Source organism: Montipora capricornis, chromosome 3 (genome assembly GCF_036669925.1).
Source record: "Montipora capricornis isolate CH-2021 chromosome 3, ASM3666992v2, whole genome shotgun sequence".
NCBI classification, from domain to species: Eukaryota; Metazoa; Cnidaria; class Anthozoa; order Scleractinia; family Acroporidae; genus Montipora; species Montipora capricornis.
The window spans coordinates 68,124,604-68,147,103 of NC_090885.1; the positions used below are offsets into that span (position 1 = coordinate 68,124,604).

General features: G+C 40.7%; 1 protein-coding gene and 1 long non-coding RNA gene across 2 annotated transcripts in view; one reads left to right on the forward strand and one right to left on the reverse strand.

Annotated features, from left to right (window-relative positions):
• LOC138040987 (uncharacterized) overlaps nt 1–22,500 on the reverse strand; it is a 70,840-nt gene that overhangs the window by 23,055 nt on the left and 25,285 nt on the right. The window contains exons 6-18 of the mRNA XM_068886742.1: nt 22,443–22,500; nt 21,674–21,844; nt 20,510–20,647; nt 16,758–17,009; nt 14,827–14,982; nt 14,125–14,262; nt 13,009–13,110; nt 11,445–11,551; nt 9,479–9,667; nt 5,998–6,066; nt 5,301–5,422; nt 3,971–4,090; nt 2,535–2,760 (exon numbers count right to left, since the gene is read on the reverse strand). The exon at nt 22,443–22,500 is cut by the window's right edge and continues 173 nt beyond it. Coding sequence (XP_068742843.1) covers nt 2,535–2,760; nt 3,971–4,090; nt 5,301–5,422; nt 5,998–6,066; nt 9,479–9,667; nt 11,445–11,551; nt 13,009–13,110; nt 14,125–14,262; nt 14,827–14,982; nt 16,758–17,009; nt 20,510–20,647; nt 21,674–21,844; nt 22,443–22,500 — 1,848 coding nt within the window. The remainder of the gene's footprint in view (nt 1–2,534; nt 2,761–3,970; nt 4,091–5,300; nt 5,423–5,997; nt 6,067–9,478; nt 9,668–11,444; nt 11,552–13,008; nt 13,111–14,124; nt 14,263–14,826; nt 14,983–16,757; nt 17,010–20,509; nt 20,648–21,673; nt 21,845–22,442) is intronic.
• The window catches only part of LOC138041009 (uncharacterized), a 301,351-nt gene that overhangs the window by 3,190 nt on the left and 275,661 nt on the right, over nt 1–22,500 (forward strand). The gene's annotated exons all lie outside the window — the stretch shown is intronic.

The following is a 22,500-nucleotide window of genomic DNA, read 5'->3' on the forward strand; positions in this document are numbered from 1 at the left end:
TGCAATATATTCCTGAAGCATGTACCTGCAACATTTTCATGTGTGTGCAAATGTTGTGATTTTGTGTCTGCTACATGTCCCCGCAACACGACCCTAATGCATGTCTCCTCAGTGTGTACTACACACCTTTTTGTCTCTGGAACATGTCGCTGCAACATGTCCCTGCAACATGACCCCTAGTGTTTGCCCACCATTACTTTAAGAGAACTTAAGCAAGGACAACGTCGACGGCTATAAAAACGTTACGGAAAATTATAACTTCCGGTTATTGAAATCGTTTCGTGATTGTTTCGCGTCATTCGGCATGGAAAGTGTGTATGAACTTTTCAGAAATTAAATTGGAATGAACAGTATGTTTGTTTGGAGGGATAATTGCCAATTTATCATGAGGTGCTCTCGTCTTCCATATAACCTCAATTTTGATTATTTGGCGTCGTTAGGGAGCTTTAGCAACGACAACGGCGACGTCAACGAGAACGTCACAAATTTGCATATTTAGTGGCCAAAGACAATAGCTTTGCACGCTCTGCACGAGCGTTTTTAACTTTTGTCTATTTCTTTGACGTCGTCAGCAAAACAACAACGTGAAATGACCAACTTTAAGGTTTTATGAAGGACGTCAGCATTTGAAGATAAATTTTCATTTTCTCCCCTACAAAAAGCGCCGCTCATAACGTTTTTATTCCTGAGGGACTGTCATACCTTTGTCGCGTTAAAAAACTTGGAATAGTCGTGAAGTGATTACAATAATGAGAATTTATGTCTTGTGATGACGTTCTCGTTGCCATTCCCGTCGTCGTTGCTAAAGCTCTCTGTTGTCAGGACGAGAACGGCGAGGAAATGGACCAAAATGTAAAACGCACGTGCGGGTGTGCAGAGCTATTGGTCTGTTTTTGGTGGTGTTCTCGTAGCCGTCTTAGGTTTATTTTTTGTGACAGTAACTTTCTGCGCGACCTTCAGAATGAGTACCCAAGAAACACACCTCGTAAAAGTGAATCGAAAAGATATTGAAAAAGAGAACATTTTCCAACTGTTGTATTTCAACAGTTGTTTTCCCAACTTTGATTTCCATGCATTGTTTTTCAGTTGGGGCTTTGAGGTCTTTATATATGGGGCACAAATCATGAAATAAGCAAGAATAACCACAGGTACCCCAGGCTCACTGTGTGCGTCACGTAGGTATTAAAATATAGAGAACATATGAGGCGAAGTTTAGGTCTGGAAATTTGCTAGAAAATGGAAATAAAAATCGATGAAACTTATCATGTGGTGAGCTGTTGTTGTCTTTAACACGTACACGAAGTTTCGGGGAAAATGGCCCGCGTTCACCTTCCTTCATAGCATAGCATAGGTAACCCAGGCTCACTGTGTACGTCACGTAGGTATTAAAATATAGAGAACACATGAGGCGAAGTTTAGGTCTGAAAATTTGCTAGAAAATGGTAATAAAAATCGATAAAACTTACCATGTGGTGAGCTGTTGTTGTCTTTAATACCTACACGAAGCTTCGGGTAAAATGGTCCCCGTTCACCTTCCTTCATAATATAGTGACAAGGTAGGAGACGGAAGCCAGCGTCGGGACTCCGATCGACCCAAAACAAGCACGATTTTTTCCGCGAAAATCAAATCCAGTCGCTAAATAAACACGCCAGGTTCGTGGAATAGGAATTTCTCTAAACCATGAATCCACTAAAGCATCTCCAGGTAGCAACGCGCAGCCACCAGACTCCGTAAAACTTGTAAGTTAACCTGCTAAAATGGCGGCCAGAAAGCGTGGTACTCACGAAGTGCCCAATTCAAAATGGCACTGAACTCTGGACGCCTGGTGACGAGTATAATAAGTCTCCCTCGAGGGAGGGGAGTCCCAAAAAATTGCTCAGTGAGTTTTGTTTTTAGGAATTTGGGACTCCCCTCCCTCCAGAACTTATTATACTCGTCACCAGGCGTCCAGAGTTCAGTGCCATTTTGAATTGGGCACTTCGTAAGTACCACGCTTTCTGGCCGCCATTTTAGCAGGTTAACTTACAAGTTTTACGGAGTCTGGTGGCTCTACGTTGCTACCTGGAGATGCTTCAGTGGATTCTTGGTTTAGAGAAATTCCTATTCCACGAACCTGGCGTGTTTATTTAGCGACTGGATTTGATTTTCGCGGAAAAAAGCGTGCTTGTTTTGGGTCGATCGGAGTCCCGACGCTGGCTTCCGTCTCCTACCTTGTCACTATATTATGAAGGAAGGTGAACGGGGACCATTTTCCCTGAAACTTCGTGTACGTATTAAAGACAACAACAGCTCGCCACATGATAAGTTTTATCGATTTTTATTACCATTTTCTAGCAAATTTTCAGACCTAAACTTCGCCTCATATATTCTCCATATTTTAATACCTACGTGACGCACACAGTGAGCCTGGGTTACCTGTGGAATAACCGATAAATTCTAGTGTTAAGCCAATCCATCTCTCGGTTTACAACCTTTGGAACAACTGAACCGAACTATGTTTATCCTTTTAGTCACTTAATGATCGATGCCTTACCGGGTTATTGTCTGTTGTCCTGGTCGTATTCGAATTCGTGTGATTTTTCCTCGTCCCATTGTTCTCGGGTGTGATGTCAACTTCTGTCTGTTTCTTAACACTGACAGAAACAAGTGGTGCCGTGTTCAACTGCAGAATTAGCAGTTTCCTTTGTATAACGAATGTTGGCACCATTTCAATAAAGTTAACTTTGTGCTGAAGGATTCGCCAGTTGTCCTCGGTTCCCCTGTTAATTAGGTAATACGTTTTGATTAGTAATTGCGTGGGTTCTAAGTTGGAGTGTAATAGAAAAATGAAAGTTAACCCCGGTCTCCGAGTCCTCGATCAGTAATCCAGATCAGTTGCATGTCGGCAATAACGTCCTACAGACTGGGCCGACTCCGAATGGTGGTCCTCCCAGGGTTGGATCCCGCGGCCTTCCGCAGGAAAAAGCCTATTGTGTAATTCCCTTAATATTATGGGATGAGTAAGCATAATAAATGTTACGGTTACTGTCTCCTCTGGTTCTGCTTATAACATAGACCAACATAGTGCACTCTTGACTGAGCCTCCTTGGGCGCGGTCCTACATTCCATGATGTATTTGAGAGAACACACCGGTATCTCAACAATAACTGGCAATAATAAGCAACAATCAGTGGCACTGAAGTCGGGGAGAATCATGTTTTAGTTTCATGCGGTTTTGCGGATTTTATAAACAATCTCCCCAACTTGTGCTCAGGTAGTTAAACTAGAGATCTTAACCAGAAAGACGCACTAGAAGAGGCGTGGTACCTTAGGCATATGCGGATGATTTGTCAATCAACACTGCGTAGACGCATTCGGAGGTCTGTGATAATTTGTGCAATAAAAAAAGCCCCTTTCAGCAATGTGTTGTATTATGAGACGTCATCTATCGTTCTTTTTGCTTTAAATTCCCACTCACTTTTCTCTCTTTGTTGGTGTTTGTTGATAGCCATATTGAACAACTAGTCGTGCTTAAATGAACTCGAGCAAAGCGACCCATATCATGTTACAACTATAATGATTATTGAGGTTATGATTAAGTATTGAGTATGTATTTGCGATGGACAGTGTTTTCGGCAGCTTTTCAAAGTACAGGATCTGATAATGAAAGTACCGGACAAGGTTATTTTCCGTTGTCAGGCGGGAGAGCAAACCCTCAAGGAGGACTGGGGCCCCTATAAATTACTATAAATGATTCCGTTTAGTAAGCAAACTAAAGCGATGTGTCCCCTCATTAGTTTGAAGTTCTTGGCGTCCACATAAAGAAAGACAAAAAAAAAAACAGGAAAAAAAAGCCAACAAAATGTACAAATTTATAGCGTCAAAGTGCCAGCACCGGACTTGAAATAGTAAACAAACGTCCTGCCTCCGGCCTCAAACGAAAACCCTGGATGGAATGTAAACAATACATTCAGCAACATCCTCACTCACGCGTTTTGCTCTAGAACAGGCGATATACTTAACGTCCACCCCAATCTGTGAGCTTCTGTTCCATTTGGAGCTTGGCGCAGGAAATCCACAGCCTCTCTGGCCGTTTCATTAAAGTTTTCCCTGTTAATTAGGTAATACGTTTTGATTAGTAATTGCGTGGGTTTTAAGTTGGAGTGTAATAGAAAAATGAAAGTTAACCCCGGTCTCCGAGTTCTCGATCAGTAATCCAGATCAGTTGCATGTCGGCAATAACGTCCTACAGACTGGACCGACTCCGAATGGTGGTCCTCCCAGGGTTGGATCCCGCGGCCTTCCGCAGGAAAAAGCCTATTGTGTAACTCCCTTAATATTATGGGATGAGTAAGCATAATAAATGTTACGGTTACTGTCTCCTCTGGTTCTGCTTATAACATAGACCAACATAGTGCACTCTTGACTGAGCCTCCTTGGGCGCGGTCCTACATTCCATGATGTATTTGAGAGAACACACCGGTATCTCAACAATAACTGGCAATAATAAGCAACAATCAGTGGCACTGAAGTCGGGGAGAATCATGTTTTAGTTTCATGCGGTTTTGCGGATTTTATAAACAATCTCCCCAACTTGTGCTCAGGTAGTTAAACTAGAGATCTTAACCAGAAAGACGCACTTAGAAGAGGCGTGGTACCTTAGGCATATGCGGATGGTTTGTCAATCAACACTGCGTAGACGCTTTCGGAGGTCTGTGATAATTTGTGCAATAAAAAAAGCCCCTTTCAGCAATGTGTTGTATTATGAGACGTCATCTATCGTTCTTTTTGCTTTAAATTCCCACTCACTTTTCTCTCTTTGTTGGTGTTTGTTGATAGCCATATTGAACAACTAGTCGTGCTTAAATGAACCCGAGCAAAGCGACCCATATCATGTTACAACTATGATGATTATTGAGGTTATGATTAAGTATTGAGTATGTATTTGCGATGGACAGTGTTTTCGACAGCTTTTCAAAGTACAGGATCTGATAATGAAAGTACCGGACAAGGTTATTTTCCGTTGTCAGGCGGGAGAGCAAACCCTCAAGGAGGACTGGGGCCCCTAAAAATTACTATAAATGATTCCGTTTTGTAAGCAAACTAAAGCGATGTGGCTCCTCATTAGTTTGAAGTTCTTGGCGTCCACATAAAGAAAGACAAAAAAAAAGCAGGGAAAAAAAGCCAACAAAATGTGCAAATTTATAGCGTCAAAGTGCCAGCACCGGACTTGAAATAGTAAACAAACGTCCTGCCTCCGGCCTCAAACGAAAACCCTGGATCGAATGTAAACAATACATTCAGCAACATCCTCACTCACACGTTTTGCTCTAGAACAGGCGATATACTTAACGTCCATCCCACTCTGTGAGCTTCTGTTCCATTTGGGGCTTGGCGCAGGAAATCCACAGCCTCTCTGGCCAATATATTTCTTTCGTCAGCCTAAAAAATGAAATGGTCTTTGGCAACCATACCAGGAGCAAAAAATGACCGACAAATCCGTCAAAGGAGTCCTAAAGCTTGACGTCATAAAAATTATGGGTTTTTGCGGGGTATTATGAAAGAACAACATCCAAAAGGCCAACTCGCCAAAAATTAGCATTTCAGGTCACAATTTTCAGTTCATAACATTAGGAACAGGGTCAGATGTAGAAGGATTTGTGTAGAGTCATCAGAGCAAAGCGTGACTAGTATCTCAGGGACAATTTGCCCCACAATGCTAGTTTTTGGCAACTAGGCCTTTCAGATGTTGTTCTTTCAAAATATCCTAACAATCCCATAATTTTAAAAAAATTAAATTTTTATGACGTTACCACTTTAGAACTCTATTATGAACCTTGTTCCTAGGGCTTTTCTCTGCCGAGCGGAGAAGAAGCCCTGGAAAGCAGGTTGGTCAATTCTCGCCCAATGTGCAGTGTATAGGGGAATCTTTGTTTACATTTTTGCCTCATGCTGAATATGAAAAGTGCATTAAAGTATAATTCATATTTTCGCTTCACTTTCATGGCGTAGCTTACCAATTTCGCTTTACAAAAGGTGTTCTTAATCCTGTATTGTGGAGACCCCGTTATTGTGTCAATAAAGCTCTGAAAAGAAACATAAAGACACAAACGATTCAGTGTTTCATAAACACACTGGCTCTAAGGTTTAATTTTCATCAACGAGATCCACTTTTCGATGGTTTCAATTATATTCGCCACGATAGATAGCGGACCTACATATAACGCACAAATTTTGAATTGCGAAGAGAATGTGAAGTCTTGAAATTATCATCGAATCCCAAGGTCACGAGTTCAAATCCCGTTTTAAGCCTGCATTATGTTTCAACGTTAATCACTAGCGAGTCACGCGAGAAAGCACACGAAGTGGGAAGTTAAGTTTTTAAAGAATATGTGAGTGTTCACACAGTACATAACGGTTGGGATCCAGTATAGCGTGGGCACATGACTCCTCTACTCCCGACCAGTGACTCACAGAATCCAAATAAAACCTCACCCTACAGGTACGTTTCATTTAACAGTTATCCGACCGCTGAAATTAGAAACGGACAAATTGGATCGAAATCAGTCACAACGCTGAATCCGACCCCTTCAACCGATCTGGTTGCAGCGATTGGCGCAGCGTCAAAAGCAACCGCTGATTGACCTTCAGAGTCTGCAAGTGTATGAGTATTAGTATTTTATGCTAACATATTTTGACACTTCAATATTATTATTATTATTGGATTCTCTCCAGTTGTCGGGTGTTCTACTGGGTAATGTTTATTGTGTCTCAGCAACTCCCCGTAGCTTGGAGACACAACACTTTCCGCAACAGGTGAGCAGTTCCAAGGATGGCCGATAATTGTACACTTCAAAGGAAATCAGGTACATCTAGCTTGCCAAATCAGGTCCTTGCACCTTTTGATATGCTTCCAAGAGCACCAATCACGATAGGTATTATTGTGATTTTCGAAGCTCCATGAATCCTTCTGATTTTAAATGCTAGTTCCTGGTACTTTTCAACCTTCTCCTCTTCAGTTCTGGTGATGTTCTGGTCCGCTGGCACAGCTATGTCAATAAGTGTCCATTTCTGTGTGTCCTTGTGCACTAGAATAATATCTGGCGGATTATGTTTCAACACTTTGTCGGTGTAGATAGTCATGTCCCAGGTAATCCTCACTTCTCCATTTTCTGCGGTTGGCAAGGGTTGATGGTCATACCACTTGTCATTACACTCTATCCCATGCTTCCTGCACATATCCCAGTGTACCCGCAGGGCCACCTTGTCATGGTGCTTCCTATACTCTCTCTGGACAAGCTTCTTGCATCCACTGACAATGTGTCCTACTGTTTCAGTGGCATCTCCACACAAGCTACACAGTAGTGTCTCTGAGGTCTTATCTATGCTGTACTAGATCGAGTTCTTCTTAAAGCTTGTTCCTGAGCAGCAAGAATCAAACTTTCTGTTTCCTTTTTTAAGAATCCATTCCTGAGCCATCTCCAAGACTCCTCTCCAGCTTCATCTGATATTTGTTGGACAAACGCACCATATAGGGCTTTCTCCTTCCATTTTTTAACTTTCTCGTCTTTCCTCCTCCTCTCATAATCCTGCAGACTCTCTTCTTCAACAATCACTTTCTCCTTCAACGCAGCTTGAAGCATCCACTCTGTGCTCTCTCTTAGGTAGCCATGAGGGGATTTGCTTTCTCTTCTTAGTACACACTACTCGATGCCGATTAGTCCTCGTCCCCCTTCCTTTCTCGGCAGGTATAGCCTCGCAACATTACTCCTGGTATGCAGACAGCCATTCATTGCCAAGATCTTCCTAGTTGTTCTATCCATGTTGGCTACCACCTCCACTGTCCAGTTCAGAATCCCCGCACTGTAGCGTACTACACGTACAGCCCAGGTATTGATGACAGCGATCAAGTTTCCTCCATTGAGTTTTGATCTACACAACCTCTTGACTCTCTTGATATACTCCGATGTTATCTTGCCTTTCATCTTGGTGTTGACAGTTTGGTCCAACTGTAAGATGCCAAGGTATTTGTATCTTTCCTCCTCTATTTCCCCGATATGCTGGTCGTCGGGTAGTTCTATTCCGCTAATGCCAACTTGTCTTCCCCTTCTCATTTCCAGGACAGCACACTTGTCTAGCCCAAACGACACCATAATGTCTTACGAGAAGATTCTTACTACTTGAACAAGTTGACCTTTGCTAGCTCCGTACAGCTTTATTATTATTATTTCGTTCATTCACACGATATGTTGTTAACGTGGTTTGTAAACTAGGCAGCAAGCCCCGACCTATGGCCTTAGGTGTCTAGTGTTCTTCTCAAGATTCTTGCCGTTCCCAACAAGGAGGCTTTTTGTAGTAATAACGTGCAATCTAGTCCAATTTTCTTCAACGATGTTTTCAAATTTTTGCTGAACGTCCCTAGTGCACCGATGACAATTGGTACGACAATTACTTTTCGGCAGCTCCAGATTTTCCCAATCTCTCTTTTTAATTCTTGGTATTTTTCCATTTTCTCTTGTTCTTTTTCCAGCACTCTTGAATTTCTGACAGAGTTTCCAATGGATAACGTGGCCTACCTTATCATGTCGCCACATTTTATACTCTCTTTGCGCCAATTTCTTACATTCCGCTACAATATGACTTACGGTCTCTTCTCGTTCTCACATAACCGACACATCGGAGACACATCCTCTTTATCAATCCTGTTTTAAATGCTATTCGTTCGTAATGATTGGTCTTGTGCAGCGGTACAGCAGTCCTTCAGTTTCTTTTTTTAGTATTCCCCTTTTTAACCACCCCCAGGATTCTGGGTCCCTTACTTGTTCTGTAGCTGTTTTAAATTGCCCATGTAATGCTTTGTTCTTGTATTTAGACATTCTCTCTTCAGACACTTCTATTTTTGTAGACCCCTCCTCCAGAATATTTTCATCCGATACGAAACGAAGTAATCTTTCCTTACTTTCTCCAATGTATCCAAACAGACTGCTCACTTCAATGTTCACACAGTCTTCTCCACTTAATTATTATTATTATTACTATTATTATTATTATTATGAAAGGCACAGTAACCGAAATTCGCAAGGACGCAGAAGCGCCCAACAAACATATCTTAGTTCCTACTAATGAATATAACGACTGTTCAAAGAGAGATTCTTCAGTATCCGCTTGGAAATTGCTTTTTAACGGATTTCGTAGGAACGTTAGCTAAAATTAAAACTTCCTGGCTAACCATTTGCTTCCTAAAAATGCTAGCTGACGTTTTTGAGTGCTAAAATCGGGAAAATAGAGAGATTTAGCATCACGTTTACGTGAAACGCGAACGGCAAAAGTGACCACGTGTCCATGATTTTCCCTCCATTTTTGCGTTTGCCGGTTGCAGCTTCTGCATGAAAGTAGGCATTTCCGCGTTTGCCGTATACGTGTAATTCTTATTGTACATAACAAGTTGTTTGTGGGAAACAAGTGCATGCACCACATGAATGTATAAAAGGTTCATACCATGTAATATCGCAAAGCTGTGTCAGCATTTTGAAGAGTGAGTGGCGATAGAAAGCGGCTTGTTATGACCTTAAATAGCTCTTTGTTCATATCATGGAACACTTTAGGGTTGGTGAATTGAATGGCTCTTCCTGCGCTGGCCAACTCTTCCGAGACATTTAAGAAATTAGTTGTGTTCAGTTCTTCGTTCTGAAATAAAAAGAAAGCAAAAGTTTCGATCTACAGTAGGACTCGTTGTTCAGAGGATATCTTAACTTACGAAAGACAGAAATGACCCTCGCACTTATCTGGAAAATTGAAGAAAGGAAGATTGTCTCTTACTGAGTGGCTTCATTGCTCAGGTCATGGGTTCCAATCCCTTTGAAAGCCGCCTGTATGAACTTCTACCGGTATGAAATTTTTGCAGTTGTTTACATGAAACTGAGACGAGATGCTCAGTGCCTGGTTTCGGGATGAAACGATTTGGGTTTTTAAAATAAATATATGGCTGACCCAAAAGCATACAGGCTTGAAACGTCTGGACCCAGTCTGAGATTTGTTGTCGCTTACATGAGATCGGTACGAACTCAAACCGGTATGAGAATTTCTCGTTTCCCTCCAGCAACCGAGAAGAAGTCAGGCCGGTCTGAGTTTATTGCCAGGCTGCTCTCATGTAAACGCATAAAAAGAAATGTTTGGAGGCCGATACGAACTCATACCGGTCTGAGCTCGTTCCGGTCTCATGTAAATACCCCCAAGAGGATCACTTCTATCTTTCGTCTGTAGCCTGCACTTCAAACATACATTTCTTTCATTCGACCTCTTAATTCATTAACTTATGTGTTTCAGTATTTCTAAGCTCAACTTTTCTACATAAAACTACTCAAAGACTTTGAAGAGCGAAACTACATACAGTCGAAACGGAACCGGAAACTCAGTATGATCCTACAGAAAAATGCTTAACGTTGCCTTATTCTACACTCCATCGAAAACTGACGAATGAACGACGAACGAACGAAGTTAAATAATGTTTAGCCGCTTTTATAGCGAACGATACTTAAAACGTTATCACTTATTGGCGGGAACGACGCCTATAACAACGAAAACAAGTCCTATAAATGAATGTTTTGTCACCGGAATATGCATGGTATCTCATGAAAACTAGTAGGTTTAAGCCACTGTTACACCTTGAAACTTTTGGCTGAAACTTGTGTGCAACGGCGCTGCTAAACAAGTTTCTGGAGGCGTTGCACCGTGTAGCATGGTCGGTTTCGTGAAACTGTTTCGAACTTTCGTTGCGAAACAAGTTTCATGAAAAGAATAGAGCCGCTTTCTACATCTGCAACGGTCGCAAAGATCACAGCGGTGATAAAAACAACTCGGAGTTTTACCGTGTAACATCCGTGAAACTGGTCTTGCTCAGTTTTGTTACGTTACGCTGTTTAAGCCAATCAGAAACCGGCAAGGCCATGGAACTGGTGTTTTGCGGTAATCTGTTAACAACATTTCGAGACCAGTTTCAACATTCCCGCACCAGTGTCAACGTTCCCGAACAAGTTTCGACCTTTTATATTACACTGTGCAAGACTGAAACTCGTTTTGCAGCGCCGTTGCACACAAGTTTCAGCTAAAGTTTCAACGTGTAACAGCGGCTTTAGTGAAGCTGAAGTTCCGCTAGATTTTGGCTGGAAATTCCGGTCCCCTCGGATAAGGGTAATAAATAGAAAGCTCAGTAATAACTGTATTCAATGAAGTTCATAAACTCTGTAACATGATTGAGAAGTACACAATACAGTACAGTACAATACAATACACACTTAATTGACCACTCCCCATAGGGGCTTTTCAGGGCTAATGGAACACAATTAACGACAGAACACAACAACAACAACTTTAAGAACACACTGTTCGAAAACAGCAGAATACCTGGGCAAGACGGCCTGACTGCAAATTGACTGTTTGTTTGTACAAACCTCGTTAAACCCACCTTGCTTTTGAAATATTCCAGTAGAATTTTGTTTTCGCAGGTGCAAGAGGTGTTGTGCTTCCATATTGTTCTGAAAATGTTTTTGGTGCAGTTACTTCCAAATGTTCCTAATAAAAGGAATACAAAAAGCTGTGCATGAGATTAACATGAGATGATGAATGACGCTGTGGTGAGAGTACTCGCTTCCCTCGAATGTGACCCAGGTTCGATTCCCAGACTTGGCGTCACATGTGGGATAAGTCTGTTGGTTCTCTACTCTACTCGGAGGGGGTACTAGCTCCGGTTTTCCTCTCTCCTAAAAAACCAACCTACATGATTTGATACAAGCTGAACTGTCCCCAAACGGTGCAACTGATTCTCCTAATACGTACCAAACAAATGCATACAGAGCTGTTGAGACAATACACATTTTGACATCAGGGCTTAGCAGGTTAACATAGGCGATCTTTCTGGTAATGGGGCTTCACCTTCACTTTCAACGACACCAAGCCTCCGCGCTCCTAGTGGCACAAAGGGCCTCCACAATGCGGGCTTCTCCACCTCTGCCTGGATGTCGGCAGCTGCAAACCCGTGTTAAGAGTGATTTCCTGTTACTCTACACTAGGTGTCCTGTACAATATTGCTTATTTGTAAAAATAAGAGACCCCGGATGTCGCTTACTTCATCCAACAAGAAAGCATGGCGCACATTTTGTGTTGATGTCTTATCATTAATTTTTCTCCATCATGAGCGCTGAACGCAATGCAACAACCCGCACCTCATTCCAAAAATCCTATCCAACATTCTTTTTCTCCTTCTGCAATGTCCTCCTCCATGTTGTTTTCGGTCTTCCCCTCTTCCTATTCCCCTAACAGTCCCCTAACAGTCATCGTAACATTACAATCACTGTCCATCTCCTCCCTCACTACATGCCCATTCATTCTCCATCTTCTGGACTTGACTTCTTCTTTTAGCGGCTTTATAATTACTCTTTTAATTGGGGGCTTAATGCGATGTAATTTAAACAATCGTAAAAATTTGCCGAGCGATGGGCTAAATCCATTTGGACCTTGTTCTTGTCACTTCCATTCCGCTGTAGTTATCATAAGCTTGTGTTTCATTTGCGAAAAAAAAACCCACCCATTTTGCGTTTTATCTACTTGAATAAGACTTTTGGGTCACGCAAAATAGTTTTATTCCTCTGGTATGGCATGGGCCCGTCGCCCGTCAAAGGCTAATAGGGAGTTTAAGAAACGATTACGGCTACGCTTATTCCACCATCTTGTTTACATTGAATTGTATATAGGGGAATTATTCTATAACTGGATCGGTACGGACGGGTTTGAAGTAAAGAGAGAACGACAGATTGAGTTCACTTTTTTATGCCCACGTTGTCGTCAAAACCTTAAATTTGGTCTCTTCAACTTGGAGAGTACCAAAGAGGAATGGCACTGCAGCACGATCATCTTCCCTCGTTTAACCAATAATATTACTGCTTTTTGGGGTTGTCGTTGTCGTAGCCTTTCGTCGTTTCTAAAATTCTCTAATGGCATTAACCAATGACGCTGCATGTAAAAGGAGTTACCTGTCCAAGTGGGGTCAACCAATGAGCATTGTTTCAAAACTTGTTCACCCAATTGTGTCCTGTTCCACAGAAATCCATACGACATAACATAGGGACAGTAGTCTAAGAAACAACAACAGAACAATTGGAAACATTTAAAGCAGCTAAATTTTGCGATGTCTTTGGTTTTGCAAAGTTACACATTGCCACTTATGGGAGGGAGAAGCGTGAGACTGATTGTGGTTTGTTCGCACGCGTTTTTCCTCGCCTCCCGCCAGATGCAAGTATTTGCTTTGACCTTTGATTCGCTAATTTCATCGTCTGTCTGTGATTGATTGGCCGATATTACGCCACTCAATTGATCGCCGCCTTTTCTCATATAAGTACTGAGATTTACCCACAGAAATGACGGTGATGAAAACATCGTTTTGACTTTAGTCACAACTAATCAGCAACGCGAACGATAAAATTGCACTAGTGAATAATCATCGTTCGCGGTGTCTGATTGGATGATCGGCGTTTTTGATTAGTGAGGTGATCGTTCGAGAAACTACGTTATCCTTGATGCGAAAACTTGCAAGCTGCCCTTTTATTTTTCAAGTTGTCGGAAAGGTTTGTGGACGCCGGTTCAGTTGACAATTTCATCGATGAGCAAGAGAACCAAGCCACCTTGCAAAAAGCAAAACAAGATGTAAACTGCTTGCAAGCCTTTTTAAAAACCAAGACTGAAATTACAAAAGTTAAAGGCATTCCAGCAACGAAGTTGAACGAATATTTGTGTGAGTTTTCACTTCATCGTCTAATCTCTATTGTCATTACTGTTTGAAAGAAATCTCATTACTGATAAAATAGACAAATAACATCATGGTTGGTTCGCTCGTACGATTTTTATTCACTCGTTGTGAAGAATCGCAACTCACTCATTCGCTCCACTCACTCGATGGTTTGTGATTCTTTACAACTCGTGAACAGAAATCGTACGCCCTCACCAACCACGAAGTAATATCTATTTCTTTAACTTTGTTAATGATTGATATTACATGTATTTTGTGTTATGGTAATCTAGTTTTTCATTGATGTTTGACACAGTTCAGCCCAAGACTTGGTTAACAGTGAAGCTCATATGTCATTTCTTACATTTTTCACAGTTTCTCTCATCTGACAAATCGTTGCAATCTCTTTGAATGTTGCATCTGGTGCTGATTGGTCTGATTTCATCCCCACTATCACACAAGAAAAGTTCATCGTTTGATAAAAGAGACAGCTGTCTAATTCCTGTGACAAAAACCGGTAGGAATTATTAGTTTTTCGTGACGAAAAGATAGCTTTCCATGCTTCTGCAAAGTTGCAATAACTGCAACTTGGTTGCAAAGGAGCTGTAATCACAACAATGGCACTGAACTCTTTTCAATGGTGTTTACTACTAAGCCCGAAAATCTGAATATTTCACTAGTCGAATGGGCGGGAACGGAAAACTCCCAAAAAAACCTGTTGGGAGAGGTTGGGGAATACCTCTGCGAGGACGGTCTGTTAGGCTGTTGAAAACGCGACATAAGAAATTCATGTGAAGTTTGAACGAATCTTCCATTTTCCAACCTTCTTTTGAAGATATTTTTCACTCTCAGACTATTTGGGATTATCTAAAGTTCTGGTCCTACTCTGAACCACTCTCACTCGGACGATCCCTTGTCATCAAGCTTTGAGCAAGGACCTTGTTACTTAGGAGTAAGAATTTCGTTTCCAGGTCTTTCTCCCCCACATTACCCCTATCCCCTCCCCCCAAAATAATTGGCAAATGAGAGACCTGGTCAATGCCAACGTAACAACGTATGGACTGACCTGGTATTGCTCCCGTGCATTTAACTTGTTCGTTTTCCACGTAGCAACCAGGCCTTACCCTCTGGCTTTCATTGGAACCGCTAGCGCAGAAGAAGTCGACTCCATTCTCTTTCCAGCGATCACCGTAATAGTATAGTTTACCGTTCCACTTGCAAGCTGGAGGCCATTAGATAGCAAAATTTAGTCTCAATCTTTAAAGTCCTTTCTTCAAAATAACGTTTCTTCAATCAAAAAGCAACATCTGATTTACATTCATGCAAGCATTCATGCATTCATGCATACTGAGTTTAGTGGGAGCAGCTTGGGTTCAAATCCCGTTGAAAAAACCTGAGCCCGGTTGTTTGAAAGGCCATTAACTTAATCCAGGATTAGCGTAAACTTTTGTTTCGTGTTCTCAACTTTTTGGTGAAAGTTTCTTCTGACTATTCTTGTTTTTCAAGATTGACTTCTAATGTAAGGTTTTACCGAATATCAGCGATGAACAACATCTGGGAGTAGACAAATAAACTCCTTGGTTAATTTTTAATCTGGGATTAACGTTAATCGGCTTTTGAACAACCGGGCCCTGAATTTTTCTGGTGTCCGTGGTAGACAATAGACCGTATTCATAAATGACAGCCAACAAATTATTCTTTTGTCTTTGTGTTAATCATCCGCACTATCCTCACTTTGGAGCAAAAATTCTTCTGAATTTTATTCGTGCTAGCGAGGCTAGTGAGGATGATTAGCATAAAGACAAAAGAATAATTACTTAGCCGCAATTTATGAATACGGCCAATAGACCCATTGCATAAATAACACTGAAAATTGAATAACGATACTTCTACACCTAAAGCCTCGTGTTAATGCTTTTTAAACAAAGGTTTTCTCACGGACATGTCAGGCTTAAGATGTATAAGTGTTGTTATTCAAATTTCAGTCTATTGCTTAAGGTGGCTGAACACAGTTTTTAATACCTATGTTTCATTTACCTTTTCTCTAAAGCCATTGATCCTTTGGTCGCCAAAAATGGTAGCATTCAAGCTAACAACACTAAGTTCGTTTTTTTAATAGTTAAGCTAACGTATATGCTGTTGCCATGGCAACATGAATAAATATAAACAGGCCTTTAAAATCGATTTTCTTTATTTGCAGAAATGCTTCCGCTATCTGTATTATTTTTCCTCATGATTGAACAAAGTGTTTTAGTCTTTTATGAGAAATGTATGTTAGAAAAGGTAACAATGCAAAGAACTCCGCTATTCGCAGATTTTTCTTTGATATCGAAAGAACCCAGTTAAATGAAGCGCATGCGTACTAAGCTAAAAAATTGCGATTGAATGCGGAAAAGCTTTCTCGGAAATACGCCTATTTTTCGAGAACGACTAGTTAGAATTTTAACGAAATTTGGCACGAAAGTACTTTAGGAAATAAGTAACGGGAGTATTAAAAAAAATTGAACTTTAACTGAGGAAATTCTACATATTCCAGTGAACCTTCAACAAGGGAGAATTAGAGATCTCTCTGTCAAATTATTATTAAAATAATGTTAACTTGTGAGCATCGTTACAAGCTTGTTGCATGCAAATTATAAAGAAAATCTAACGACCAGGTTTTCTGCAAATAAATAAAACCGATTTTAAAGGCCTATTTATATTTATTCATGTTGCCGTGGCAACGGCATATACGTCAGCTTAACTATCAAAAAACCGAAGTTCGTATTGTTAACTTGCTTGCTACAATTTTGGCGACCAAAGGATCAAGTGTTTTAGAGAAACAGGTAAATGAGACATAGGTATCTAAAACTGTGTTCAGCCACCTTAAATTCAGTCGAGATAAGTGAGAGGACCACTGGACCACTTCTTTCTTCCGTCTTTAATCTGCACTTCAAATGTAGTGCTTTATACTGCTTTACTAGGTTATTACTCAACATCAACTTGTTATTAACTCACCGTGACAAACATCTGCGTTTTTTTCCGTATATCGCGCCACATTGCACTCCGATTGATTACACCTTTCAGTAAACGTAACCTGAGCACCAATGCGTCGATTTTGCAAAGGAATTAATTCAAGGAACTTTTCTAGAACTATTTTCCTTGAACAATGAATCGAGCCACGCTTACAGGAGCACTGCATGCAGGCACCAACAGACCATGAGGCGCCTTCAAAGTACTGCAAACCGTCCTCGTCTTGACACGTGAGTTCTTAAAAATCAAAACGAAATTTGTTGAGGTGAAATTACCGTAATCAAACAAGTAGGTTACTTGAGTAACCTACTCGATTAATTTCACTGCTACTTAAGCAGCGACGACCGCGACGGCAACAAGATCGTCAGTTTACATTATAAATTCCCGTACCCACTTCGTGTTTCAAACTTTTTAATATGGCGTGGTAGTTCCTCAAAAATGATACTGGTCGGAACGGCTCTTAATTTACGGGAGAAAATGAAAATTTATCGTCGAGTGCTATTTCACGTCGTTGTTTTGCAGCCAACGGCAAAGAAATGGACAAAAGTGAAAAACGCACGTGCAGAGCGTGCAAAGCTATTGTTTTTGGTCACTAAATGCGCAAATTATTAACGTTCTCGTTGCCGTCGCCGTTGTCGTTGCTTAAATTCCCTAATGTCACTGTTTAGGTGAACCAAACTCACAGAATTAGAGAATTCGAAGTTATCTTTGTTCGATTATAATGTATGTCACAGGGTCCGAAATTAACTTTTTTATATGGGCGTCAACTGGCGACAAGATAAAGATTTTCACATGTTTCAGGCACCAGATGGCAAATTGTGGTCGCCAAAAATTATCACCTGAAAATGCTCGTTTTGAACTTTTGTGTATGTGTCAAGCATTATTTTTCGATTTCGAAAGAGGACATTTTGGAGACAAAATATATCCGACCTCGAATGTTTTTTCGTTGTTTTTTCGCCCGCAATATGCATTTTATGAGAAACCGCAAAAAAAAAAAAACGTGGCTGCTTGCGACGTTATGGAGGTAGTTAACGGGAAAACTCCTTTCATTTTTATTTCAAAGACATCAGCAGGATAGAAAGTAAGACAACTGTTGGCAAATGGCTCTGAACTTAATAGCAGGTCGCCCACTGGCCACCAGTTGTGAAATTCTGGTCGCCAGCACTCAATTTTTAGTCGCATTGGTGAGCAGGAAGGCGCAATTTCGGACCCTGTGTCACTGATTCATGAATTATTTGAATTCTATTGCTAACAATATTTCATGTGAGTTAAATAAAAATTGACTTGACTTAACTTGAAACAGTCTATATAGTACTAAGATCAGACAGGCATGCAGCTTAAGTACTTTTTACATTCTTAAAATAGCAAAAGAAGTACAAATACTGTTGTTGTTGTTGTTGTTGTTGTCGTTTTTATATTAGTTCAATTGCATCCAAACGTCGTCGAGGAAAAAATGACAAAGGATCAAGCTTTCTCCAAGAAAAACGCGATAGTTGAAGTCCAACTTAAAGTTATCACCATGAAAGCACGGAGATAAGACGCATCTCCTGAAAAATCCCCAGGGCAGTAATGAAAATGACAATAAACCAGATTCTCTGGCTGAATGGTCGTCGAGCCATACACCATTAAACTCAACCGCAGTGACGCAGATACGCAAAACTACTCTTAACCGCGCCACGTTTTTGAGCCACCTGCGGAAACCGGAAAAGTACATTTTGCATGCAGGGTCAATTGCCGGTTTTGACTGTCACACCATCATCAAAACCATTCAACAAATAAAGTCAAGAATCAAAAAGGTAAAAAAAGATGAATATTCAAAAGACGTTTCGTGCGGGAGATATTCGAAGAAATGTTTTAATCAAATTTATAAGGCTTTGTGTGGAGACGCCACGCTTGTGTCCCTCTCAGGGGCACAAATATGGCGGCCGGAAGCTAAAAAAACATATGTAATCGACCTTTGCTATAAAAAGCCTGTAATCGTCTTTTGAGGGCTCATAAACATCTATATGAGTACTTACTCCCATTCAAGGACTGTTCTGGATCCAAAATCTCAGCAGATAAATTACATCACAGTATTCTCGGCCGCCATTTTAACATCTTGTCACGCAAAAGCTTAGAAATTCAACCTCGCTTTATCACAAGACGAAAAACGCTATCGAACTGAAAATTGGTGAAAAGATAAGCCTTCAGCTGTTGTATTAACTAACTAAACTAAAGTATCAAAAGGATTGAAAATTCCTTATTTTTTTAATTTTGATGACGTCACGTGAAAACCGAGAATAGTTTCTCCTAGATTTTTAAACTAGAAAGTGTTTTCACTCACGTGATCAGTAACCTTGTTTTTTCTCCGAAACAAAACAAAACGTTTGCGTAATAATAGTGCTCAATTCCTGGAGGATTAGTTGGGTACACCGACAGGGCCGCCGTGACATCACGTGAAAACACTCTATATTTGTCAACAATAGTAAAATTAAAGATACTTAGCAATAAAATGCAATGGTGTCAAGACAAGTTAAAACGGAAAACAGCTCACTTTCGGTTTCTGTCCGTGGCTCAATAACGTTGCTTGCTTAAGGTGGCTCCAACCAGTTTCAACACTTTGAAAAGTCACTCTCCTTAGAAATGTTGGCACTACTTACTGTATCACGTAACAGCAATGTTATGATACCATCTGAAACACCGCGGATTATTGCCAAGCAACATGATGCGGTCATTATTATGACGTTGTAAAGTACCTTGGCAACGTGAAAGCCCAGCAAATACACCCTATATTTTGGCTTTAGTTGCTCATATCAGAATTAGAGCCACCTTAAAAAAAAAATCAGGGAGTTACGGTGGCTCTGAATCTGCTGTACATAATCTTTTTTTTTAACTTTTCAGAGAGTTTCATCTTGGCCTTCTGATCACTTTCCAGCAATAATGGGGTTCGGGTTTGTTTTTTAGCTATGTGCAACTAAAGACAAAATAAAGAGTGTGTTATTTCGGGGCCTTCCCGTTGCCACGGTGACTTACTACGTCACAATAATGACCCCATCTTGTTCAGCGACAATTGTTGTTTCTTATCGTACCATAACATTCCTAATACGTGATACAGCGTTGTAGTGCCAAACCCTCTAATAAGAACGTTACTTGAAAGCTTTGAAACTGGCTTGAGCATCCTTTAGTTCCCCAATATGGCTTAACTTTGATGGAGTCAGTCATATTCAGTAATTTCATGTCCTTGATATGGAACCAGTGTCGTCCTAGGTTAGCGCATAAAAGGTTAACATGAATTGGCTGTGTAAGGGCCGATTTACACGGTACTTAAAACTCGTTTACGATTGTCATGAACGTCAGAAAAAATGTTGTAGCATCTTAAAACAATTTAAAACGCTGCTACAGTCGTACGTCAATGACGTAGGCCTGTCGTAAGCTTGTCGCATGCGCCAAAATTGCACCTTGTAAATCAGCCCTAATATGGACAAAAATGAAGCAAATGATTTATTTTAGATATGTGCCATAATTAATATTTCGATATGTTTTATCATCCTTTCGAGGTTTAGCGCTCGGCTCCAGGGCTCCACGTACAGCTGGGCTATCCGGCTTGTTTGAAGCCTGGAATGGAGAGGAACTCGCATAGTAATCGCTATTTCAGTAAAGAGCTTGATGATAGCTCGATTTGAGATTTCCTTTCAATTTCAAGACTGTGCATATCTTAGACAAAAACTGACTTTCCTAAAATAGTGACAATTTCTGACCTGAGACACAATTTTGGATTGTTAAGTTTTGAGAGCAATTGCTAGCATCCTTGCAGTTTCTGCTAAATGATTCCACTTGACGGCCATTGGAACAGAGACTAACGTTTCCTCTCATTTGATCTGTGATATTTTGAAGAGCTGCAAAAAAGATAACACCTCACGTTCGCGTTTATTCAAAATAACTGCCCTCCCAACCCCCCGCCCCAGCCCCAGCCTTATTCCTAATAAGCAGAGGACCAAGCCAGGAAAAGCCATCGAAGTCTGTAAGGAAGAGGCCTGGAGTGACAAGCCTTGTAGGATATTTCATGTTCTACTGAATTTGTGTAATTGATGCCTTAGTTTGCAAATCTATTAAATAAAATTAAAAAAAAAAAAAAAGCAACAAAAGATAATAGTTGTAAGTTAACTCGTGCTTCCTGTGAAGACACTTTTCTTTCAGTTGCGTTCTGCTTTATTTTACATGGTCATGAAAGTCTCCTTGCCCTTTCCGGCATTCAAAAATCTTCCTAACTCGAGCTCTCTTTCCTTTCTGTTTTATTTATCATGGTTTTCTCAGTTCTGCTTCTTGTTCTTCCCATTGAAAAAAATACCAAGAGAAGGACGCAATCTTCTTCATTCTTTGTTGTAGTGATGCCATACGGACGCCTCAGCGAGCGCTCCGTGTATCCTCCAATATAATCTTCTTTCTATTCTAGTACTATTTTAAAGATTTATATCTTCCTTGAAGAGAGGGGAGATAAGGACAATGTTAACTCTCTACGTAAGCAAAGCTTTTCGGCAAATGACATTGTTCTTAAATATTAATCTCAGTTTAATAATTAACTTGCTTATATTTTCAGACAATGTCAATGCATTAATGTATCAATGTTTCACCCGACTCGATTAGCTCTGTTACGCTTGGGAGGACAAATTGTAAATAGCAAATAGTAGCGTATAAATAAATGTTGTTGTTGTTCCTTTTTCCGCGATGCCACGAAGCCACGATGATATCGAATTTCACGCCAAATGGGTGTCGTGCAAGCCATTCAAGCGCGCCAACACTTTGTGATCGTGCGCTTGCGCTGGTCAAGTAATGCGTATGCTCATCGTAAGTGAAAACATCTTTGTGTTTGATTTGCCAGTGCTTGTGTCTTACTTGAAAAGCAGGCTTAATGAACAGCATACCTGGGCAATGAGAAGCGCAGCAGATATAACCGTTGTAGACATTACATACGGGTCTTGTCATTACTGGGCAACTGTGCCGTGAACGAGTCCCCGGAAAGTAAAAATCGCATCCTTGATATTTCCAAGTCTGTCCTTCAAATATGATCCCTCGATCTTTTATCAATTCAGCACCTGAAGGTGAAATAACCATAGAGTTTACTCGCGCTGTTGTATACTGACAACAGGTCATTCGATGAATCACATTTGGTGGTTACCTCATATTATTTGGATCGAAATAACTGCACGTAGTCTTCTCTATCGCAGTTTAATGAATAATAGTCCTTACAGAAGTTGACGGGTAGTTCATAGTTACATCAAACAACGAATAGGGAGCAGTGATGGCGCAGTAGTGAGACCACTCGCCTCTCACCAAGGGGTCGACTGGTTTAGATTCCCAGACTCGACGTCAAATGCGGATTGAGTTTGTTGGTTCTCTACTCTGCTCCTAAAGGTGCTCCGGTTTTCCCCGCTTCTCTAAAATCAATGTTTAATTCGTTCTGAGTCAAATTAATTAGATTTCTGCGTTTAGTGTCCTCAATTAGTGCCTCAGCTTTGACTGATTTGATAATTATTAAAGTTTATTGTTCTTGTTATTATAAACGCTGGCGATAACAATTATGAAGTTTTGAAAATTTCGGCATGGATCTGCTACGAAGAGTTCACCAAGTTGTCTCATTTTGTGCTTTAGAAATCTGTGAAAAATCATGCGCTGTAGTTTACGAATTCTTACCTTCACAACGTTTCCTATTGTTTCTTATAAACTCGAGGACCTTGCAAGATGGCTGCTG